The following is a 9,623-nucleotide window of genomic DNA, read 5'->3' on the forward strand; positions in this document are numbered from 1 at the left end:
TTTTGACTTCAGATTTTCAATTTTATATCAGTTTTAATTAGTTTTTACCAATTGTTTGCCAGTTTAGTTTAGTTTTTATTTTTTTTGAAAATCCTTAGTTTCAGTTTAGTTTTGATTAGTTTCAGTTATAGTTTTAGTTGTGTTTGCAATAATTAAGTGTAACAAAATCCCAGTTTCATCATATCAGTCATTCTCTTCTGCTTATCCTTGGGTATGTTGCGATTCCAGCTAACATCGGGATGCATCACGCTGCCTTGCCTGGGGTTAGCTTCTGTTTTCTGGGGATGAGGGTTGAGTGTGCTCCCTTACCTTCTTAAGGTAAGCTAGGTTAGCCTGCTTGTGTGAGCTTTTCAAGTACACTTTAAGGTTTGTGGGATTTTTTTCCCTTTAGAAATGTCCCTCATAATTTGTCTCTTTCCACTACAAGACACTTGCTTTATCCAAAACACAGTCATATTCAAAGTAATCCCAAATTGGACTCTGGCACTTTCTCCGACCTTTCCTGACATGATTCTGCGCGTGGACGGAGCAGCAACACAGACAACTCAACTAACGTACTTGCCACCTGCTGGCATAATTAGACAGCAAGAAAAAAATCTGGAAACTAAACTTCATTTTCACCCTTGACTATTGTATGACACGCACACATCAATGAAAACTAAACACATTTTTGCTATAAATTCAGTTAATTTTAGTTAATTTTGTGAACACTCATTACAGTTTTAGTTAGTTTTCCTTTTTTTGTTTTTATTTTTTATTTCCGTTAACGAAAATGTTTTTTCACTTCTAGTTTTTTATTACGTTATTTCGTTAGTTTTCGTTAACAATAATAACCTTGGTAGTAAGAAAATAAACGACTAACTCTTTTACACTACGTCCACACCTACACGGGTATTTTTGAAAACGCAGCTGCTTTGTCCACACGTAAACGGCGTTTCGAATCACCGAAAACTGAGATTTTTTAAAACTCATTTTTTGCGTTTATGTGTGGACGAGGAATACAGAGTTCGTCATGCAATGTTAAAGGTATGTGCCTTTATTCACGTCAGGTTGTGGGCAACGTTATTGTTTACATGAGAGGAATTGCAGAATGGCAGATATTCAGATTAACAGTATTTTGTCTCTATCTTCAGGTTTTACATGCTTACATATAAACACGCAGTTACTGTCCCTCCATTTAGAAAGACAGAGGCATCACGGTGTAATTATTTTACATGTAGTTGTTTTTTCCTGTGTAATAATATTCAACATTGCCATCAATAAATTTTTCAAAAAAAATGCCTCTCTGTGCAAAATGGGTTTAAAAACATAAACAACTGTGGGATGCTGTTTGTCCGTGATTTAGACAGGGGGAACAAATCGTGGCAGTATCAGCCTGATATTATTTGTATCCCACTGTAACTTTACTGTATAAAGAGCAAACATCTCCAAAATGTCAGGAGTAGTTAGTCATTACAACAAGTGTTTGTGAACTAAAAATCAAGAATGTGGGATACTGTTTGTCCGTGATTTGGAGAGCCCAGCGCGTGCTCCCGACGAAGGGAAAACCAATTCTGCAGGGAGACCTACCTTGGCACTTGTGCAGGTGAAACCAAAGGGCAGATATGCTTCACCGTATTTTCTAGTCTTTGGCTTAGAATGAAGTTGGTTTGGGGCCCCCTGGGGGCGGGCCCCACACTTTGGGAAGGTCTGCTCTATGGCATCCTGTCGACCTGGTGTCTTGGACTGGTTTTAAGAATACAGTATTACTCTCACTGGAAGATCAGCGAATGCCTCAATAACGCAGCAGGGTTTGGCTTTTGGGAAGATTCATCTGGGGACTATTTCTCCAAATGGAGCGGACTATCCGATGGGGACTTCTGGACCACTGAGGCATCGATATGCATGTCACAGTTTGCTTGTCGCTGGAACGCCACAACAGCTTCATGGCTCCGTAGACTAGTTTATGCAAGGCACAAACACTTCCCACTGCTCATGTGCTTTGGTTTTTTTCACTGTGGTGGCATGGTTTACACTTAGGACACTTTGTGGGGTTTTTCACCTGGGCAGCAACAGTGAAAGCAGACCATCATATTCACAGGAACCTTTTCCCAAATATTACACCGACACTTTTGTAAACTGGATAAACACTCAAATGATTGTTACCTGCATTGTTCTAGCGGTAGAATTTAGAAATTCGTCTGGTTTGAGACTTTTATCCAAAACAGACATAGGTCTTTTTCCACTTGTTAATATAATCCTGCACTTTATCGTTTTAAACCTCAATTCACTAGAACAGTAGTCAAACAAAGCTATATTATTAAAGTAAAAAGAATGTTGACTTTGGCTTCAGGAACATAACATATAACTGGGCTTAGATTATAACACTTTCTACGTTTCAGATGCAATTATAAAACACTAATTACACCCCTACCTCTTCTATATGAATTAAGAGGGTAAGTAGCAGCCACATGCTGTTAATCAAAAAGCAAAAGCAAATGTGATCACCTCTATGAAAGCGGTTGTTTCAGCGGTTTCTGGGTCGGAGCATTCAGATGTAATATGGGCTACATCTCAGACTCTCATGGCAGTGCAATTTGACTGAACAGTTGTGGCTTGTTTGGCAGGAGAAAAATCTCTTCTTTCTAAAAAGAAAGCAGCAGTTTAGGTTTGCCAAGTTTCAACTGAATGACAACCAAGAAAAAAAAAAAAACCCAACATGGCCATAATGCACAGAACTACGTTTGGCAAAAACCAAAACACAGGATGCCGAGGACCTGGACACCTTACATTCACTGAGTCGACCTTCAACTTTTCTGTATACTGAAGTACTTTAGAGTCAAATGTGAGGCCATCTGTGTGACAGCTAAACCTGATTGAATTGCTGTGGTGGGACCTTAAGAAACTTTTCAATAAACCAATGCCTGCAAATATCGAGCTGAAGCAACACTGTAAAGAAGAGTGGGCCAAAATTCCTCTACAACAATGTAAGGAACTGATAAACTCATAGGGAAAATGATAAAGTTATTGCAACTAAACATACCTTCTATATTGGAAGATGTACTTTGTTTTTCACTGGACTGGATGTAAATGAATTCTCTTTCAAATTTGTTTAAAAGTTTTAGAGTACTGAAGCGTAGAGTACTGAAACATCATGGGTGAGAGAAGTCTCATGTTGCAAAAGCACCAAAAAGAACCAGTAAAGTCTGCAGATCTACATGCCGACTCTCACCAAAGTCCTATAATTAATAACTGGAAGTGGTTTCTGACACATAAGCACAGGTAAAGTGGGTAAATGCTGCCTGCCCAGCATAAAAACAAAGAGCACCAATGTCAATCAGTGGCTTTTGAAGGATGTCGTGCAAAGACCCAGATATTTTTGTGTTTTATGGACCAAAACAAAGTAATGAGGCCACTGGCGTACAGTACATTCATCAGGTAGGAAGAATCATACTGCTCCCTGGTGGTTAATCACACTTATTGCAGCAATTTCAATTTAGATTTACTGGAATTTTTGAAAATACATAAGTTGTTAAAATAGTGCTTCTCATAAAAAAACAAAACACAAATGTAATAAAACATTGTCTGTAATTATATGAAGGCTTGTTCATTTCTTCAGAGTCTGTCTTTATTCTTTCCACAAATTGCCGGCAACAATACCTAAAACCAACAACAGTCCAAGGTTTCTGTTTGAAACAAACTTTTTCCAGCAGTCTTCTGGTTTGTTGATGTCTAATGTGTAAATCTACGAGAGAAGAAAATAAATATACTTCAATGGAAAAACTAATCTTAAAACACATGTTCGATTAGAATTTAATCTGTGCATGTTTCTCATTTAAATGTTGTATTAAAGTCGACCATGGTCCTCACCTGGTTTGTCAGGTGCATTGCTACACCGGTGAGTACAGCACAGTAAGGGAGAGTCTGTTCAGCATTGACCCCAGCTAATACCAGTCCAGACATCATGGCCACAACGAAGCCACTCAGCCAGGGTTTGGTTTGCTCCTGGAAACTCAGTGCAGTAGATTTGACTCCTACTTTGATGTCATCCTCCTTATCCTATTTATGAAAGACAAAACAACGCGAGGTCACAGTCAATCAAGGTCCCTACTTTAACATGGGACACATTAATCTCATGTTCACCTCAAAGAAAAACATCAGTAAACACAGTAAACTGCAATCCTTAAACTGCATTTCTTAAATATAAAGGAACAGCTACCAGGTACTCACAGTTTAAACTGTTTTTAAATTAGTTTCAGTTTCTCGGTTCCTTTCTTCTTAAATTTACAGGTTCTCAACAGTCACTTTATTACGTATACCAGTTCACCCGGGCAAAAGTCCCTTATTGATGCCTGAGGTTAGAGGAGAATGGACAGAAAGGAAGCTGATAGGAAGGCAAGGTTAACTCAAATAACCACTCAGAAGAACATCTGCTAAAAAGCATCTCTCAACACACAACACGATGGGCTACAGCAGCAGAAAAGCACATTGGGGGCTCCTGTCAGGAAATTGAAGCTATCATTTGCAAGCTAAATTGGACAACAGATGACTGGAAAAACTGCTTTCCTGGTCTGGTGCTGATGACCTTGGTCATGATTTCTGCTGCAACATTTAAATGGCAGTGTCAGAATTTGGCATTTAAAAAAAGCATGTTGCCAGGTATCATTGGTTCAGGGTAGTGTCGGTGTATGAGAGTGTTCTGTTAAATTTACTGCACTCAGCCTTTGGTTTAAGAAAAGAATAGTGTTTAATAGGAACGAAGTGCCCACTACTTTACCTGATGTGCGTATATTGTGTCATATACCAGCGTCCACATCACTCCTGAGAAGTATAGCGGGAGACACACGGACCAATCACAAGAGCCTTTAATAGCGGACCAGCCGAGCAGAGCGCCCCAGTTGAAAGTGAGTCCTAAAGTGAGAGAAGAGAACAAGAGAACAGCTATAGCTCTGGTAATCTGTAAAATATTAACTCTAGACAAAGAACACTACAAGATAATTTTACACAGCACATACCCAACACAAACTGTGGCCAGTAAGTGAACCTCTTCATCAGCGGGTAGGTGATAACAAGAGATAAAGAAGCAGCACCCAGAGCTATACTGTGAGAGCATTTTGAACAATGTGAGGGAAAGACTGCAAAATAACTGGATAAATAATCACTTTTAGTTACACTATGAAAATTAACACACTGTAGTAATATTGTGATCCAGTTCAACTGCTGCACTGATTTTTTTTCTCATGACTCGGAGGATTTAATCTAACCTATACACCTGTTCCTATTCTTCTATTTATATTTTCCTAATAAAATGTAATTAATGTTCATACATAAAATTGATTCTCAGTACCTGTAATAGTTGAGACACAAAAGAACCCCAAGTGCAAGCGAGAGCTGCCCTCCCAGGAAGACCAGCGCCTGCATTCGAGAAATCTCTCCTGATGCGATTGGTCGAGAGGCTGTGCGGGACACCTGCGCAAAAACACGAACACTTTCAATTTATCAGAGCTGAAAAATAAAGAAACACTTTGAGCAGGGGAGTGACAGTGACACAGGTAAGTCTAACGTCTGCTTGGCAATGGAAGTTTTATTTACTTTATTGCAAAAACATGTCCTGTTCTTTGTTTGGAGTCAGCTGTAAGAAAATCTCATTTACTTTTTTGTCAAAGTCTTTGGCTGTGTCCCATTTCAGGGTCTGCACGCTTGAAGTACGCGCACTACGCGTACTACGTACGGTGCGTACTATAAGTACGAGAAGTGCGGAAGTGAGAGGCTTGTGAAATGGGACGGTATATGCTTCGTCGCGCTGTTCAGGTTGCCTAGCAACTATGATACTAACCGCGAGACACGTTACATACAGCTTTGTTTGACAGAAATGAAGGAGAAAATTGTTTTGTTGGTCAATCATTTTTGTCATGACATCACTTTGATTAGTTGAGTATCTGAGGCTGAGACCACAGGACTGTAAAACATGATTCAAGGGCTTCATTTCTGTACTGAACAGTCATTTAAGATTAGCTAGTAAATAATAATTAGTTAATGTTGTTCATGAGACTAAAGTCATCTCACTATGGTAATGTAAATATAATATGGCCAATATTATAGTATTGTCAGATTATTATGATATATATATATATATATATATATATATATATATATATATATATATATATATATATACATATATTCCTTTCCTTTTTGCTAAAGCATATAGTTAGGGCTGGACCAGGTGACCCTGAATCCTCCCTTAGTTATGCTGCAATAGATGTAGGCTGCCGGGGGATTCCCATGATGCATTGAGTTTTTCCTTTCCAGTCACCTTTCTCACTCACTATGTGTTAACAGACCTCTCTGTATTGAATCGTATCTGTTATTAATCTCTGTCTCTCTTCCACAGCATGTCTTTTATCCTGTCTTCCTTCTCTCACCCCAACCGGTCGCAGCAGATGGCCGCCCCTCCCTGAGCCTGGTTCTGCCGGAGGTTTCTTCCTGTTAAAAGGGAGTTTTTCCTTCCCACTGTCGCCAAAGTGCTTGCTCATAGGGGGTCATATGATTGTTGGGCTTTTCTCTGTATCTATGAAGCGCCTTGAGGCGACATTTGTTGTGATTTGGCGCTATATAAATAAAATTGAATTGAATTGAATTGAATTGAATATACATATACACATATATATATATATATATATATATATATATATATGTATAATCTATATCACTGACTTTCAGCTTGTTGTGTTTGTGGATATATGACTGACTTTAATTATCCATAAAATCATCAGATTCTCTGTAAGATTAAGGTCGACTATATGTATATTTAGAAGTAGAGGCTTTAAAACCAAGTTAATGCTGAAAGTACAAACATCACTAGTGTCACATAACTTTGCCGACATGTGGCCAACAGCAATGTTTTAATGTTCTTCATTATTAAACATTCGCACATGAATAAGTGACGTCATATTCAGTACTTACTTTTGACAGTTCACTTTTCGGCCGCTCCCTTCTGCCATATTTTGCGGCAAAATTATCCACACCCACCGCCGTGCTATGAATTGTGGGATATATGGGACCACGAAGCGTGCACTGGACCACGCTTGATATTTGAGGAAATCGACGGCGCATTTGGAGTATGCATTTCAAGTACACTTCGAATTGGGACAGCCGTCGTCGCGTGGCAGTGACGTAACCGCACTTAAAATGCGTACTTCAAGCGTGCAGACCCTGAAATGGGACACAGCGTTTGTCCCACATGTCATTGATGGTGCAGCCGGCCCCTCTCATGAGAAGAGCACCTGTACCAAACAGTGTGAGCATGCCCAGATCTGGGAAGCATCCAGGGTTAGCAGCCAGAGCAATGCTCCATGTGCAGGGGAGGTACAGCAGCCATGTCCCTACGATTAAAAGGCAATGAATTTCAAGTGAATTAAACAAGGAAGTAAGATAAGAACAGAAACAAAGCCCACAAAGAGATGAATGCGCAGCCAATAGCTACATTAATCTGGTGGCAGTGACACTGAAAAAATGCAGGGGCAAGATATTTTAGACTCATTGTCTTGCACAGTAATTACATAAGAGTCTTACAGTTTGGTAGGATTACTTCAAAGAACAATTTTAACCATTATTATCTACATCAGCGGACCCCAACCTTTTTTGCGCCACGGACCAGTTTATGCCCGACAATATTTTCATGGACCGGCCTTTAAGGTGTCGCGGATAAATACAACAAAATAAAACTAGTACCGGTACTGAAAAAAAGAAAATTTATTCATAACACACGTGAAAAGACCAAGGAAAACCGAGTAAACGATAAAAACGATAACAAAATAACGCTGAAAACCGATAAAAACCCTGAAAACTATACATTTCACACCTGAGCCTCAACTCTCGCGGCCCGGTACCAAACGACTCACGGACCGGTACCGGTCCGAGGCCCGGGTGTTGGGGACCGCTGATCTACATCATGAGTTAGGGCTACATGTTTACAAAGATGCTTCCCTGTTAGTGCCAGTTAATAGTTCTACAAGGTCAAAGATGACGTGCTTATTTTAGCCATTTGTTTTCTGAAGACTGTATTAATGTTCTATAGCTTCTTGTTTTGTTCTGTTTTGTTAACATGGTGAAAATGCTGCTAAAAATCGTTCTGGGCTTAAAGAGTGCATGTTTGGAATAAAGTCAAAATTCTGAAATATTCTAGATATCAATATTTTTTTTAAAACTGATACAGATAAAAGTCATTGCATAGCAGAAAATGAATGTGTTTAAGCATGTAGACATGGTCATAATGACCTGCTGAAGTTAAACCTGAGTACATGAGATTGCTTTGTCACAGTAGGAAGGAAAAACTCCCTTTTAACAGGGAGGGACGGCTATCTGTCGCAACTGGTTGGGGTGAGCGAATGAAGACACGACAACCCAACAATGTAATGTTCATATAAGTACAAACCTATAGGTTTGTCCAGCCTCATCAGCCGGAGGTACGGTTGGACGTGTACTGGTGCTGAATTTACTATAGTAGCAGCTGATAAACTGAACGGTCTTCTCCCGTTTTGCTGTGTTTCAAGGAGTCTTATTGATGACCAGATTGCAGATTGGTTCTTAGGCTTTCTCTTCCACACACGGGGGTCTGAGGGGGGCCCATCTCCAGCCTGTATCCCTTCCTTCTGGATGAAGCAGGTAGAAAGACATCGATAACAAGCTCCATGGTGGATCCTTTTCAGAGTGCTCAAAGCTAGCTTGGCTGGGAACATGGTGTCTCTCTGCACTCATAAAGACCACCCCTGCGCGCGCACACACACACACACACACACACACACACAGCAGCAGCAGCAGCAGAAAGACACACGCAAACGAGGGTTAAACCAATACATTTGCTACAACAGAAACAGAGATATGTGAAACTTTTGGCTGAAACAACCTGACTGTTTTAGCTGTTTAGGTAAGACACTGCACACACCTACATGAGACAAGCTGGTGTTACAGTAACAAGGCTAAGCTATCACTGAAAATATAATGAATGCTACCAACACACTTGCTAACTCGCCACTGATATAACGCCAAAGCAAGCTTACACTGAAGGTTACAATAGAGAATATACCGATTTTAAAAAGACCAAACCAGGGGCGATTCTAGGATCAGAGCTTTGGGGGTGCTGAGCACCCAGAAAGCTGCCCAGCCAAGCAAGATAAACCTGTCTCTGTCAGTCCCTGCATCCTTAAATGTTGTCCCGAGTTCTCTCTGACTGTCACTTTGGTGCATTTAAACCCCTGTTCCTCCCTGTCCTCATCATCTGTTGTCTTCGTCTCCATTATCAGTCATCATAATTTTACCATCTCTGTGCAAGTCTGCAAATTTCTTTATTAAATCATAAGATTCTTAAATTCATCAAGTCTCTCTGTGCCTGGGTCCTCGTCACAAAACATGACATCACTGTTTTGTACATTTTAACACAATTTAATCCCACATTTGTGAAAGAAAAGCAAAACACTTTTTGAAAAGTCTGTAACAAAACCATCAAATCTGATTAAGGTTATTTAAATGCTGCCAAAGAAGAATGGATTTGAATAGAAAAAATCCTAACCTTAATTACTGGGCGAGAATAATGAATGATGTTCATAGTGAGTAAAAAGTAAACTGAGTGCATTTTTTGGACA

At 39.7% G+C, this 9,623-nt stretch overlaps 1 protein-coding gene and 1 pseudogene across 1 annotated transcript; one reads left to right on the plus strand and one right to left on the minus strand.

Moving 5' to 3' along the window:
- The first annotated feature begins 1,638 nt into the window (after window positions 1-1,638).
- Window positions 1,639-2,281, plus strand: LOC148100263 (membrane-bound ghrelin O-acyltransferase mboat4 pseudogene; annotated as a pseudogene).
- Window positions 2,282-3,587: 1,306 nt separating this feature from the next.
- On the minus strand, window positions 3,588-8,738 carry LOC148100264 (4-hydroxybenzoate polyprenyltransferase, mitochondrial-like). Its single transcript, XM_087848755.1, has 8 exons — window positions 8,417-8,738; window positions 7,212-7,364; window positions 5,633-5,646; window positions 5,327-5,448; window positions 4,995-5,080; window positions 4,757-4,890; window positions 3,850-4,038; window positions 3,588-3,724 (listed from the first exon to the last, which is right to left on the minus strand). The coding sequence occupies exons 1-8, from the start codon at window positions 8,718-8,720 to the stop codon at window positions 3,608-3,610; spliced, it is 1,119 nt and encodes a 372-aa protein (XP_087704881.1). The 5' UTR covers window positions 8,721-8,738; the 3' UTR covers window positions 3,588-3,607.
- Window positions 8,739-9,623: the final 885 nt, after the last annotated feature.

Source organism: Neolamprologus brichardi, chromosome 12 (assembly GCF_056152115.1).
Source record: "Neolamprologus brichardi isolate AB-2024 chromosome 12, ASM5615211v1, whole genome shotgun sequence".
NCBI lineage: Eukaryota > Metazoa > Chordata > Actinopteri > Cichliformes > Cichlidae > Neolamprologus > Neolamprologus brichardi.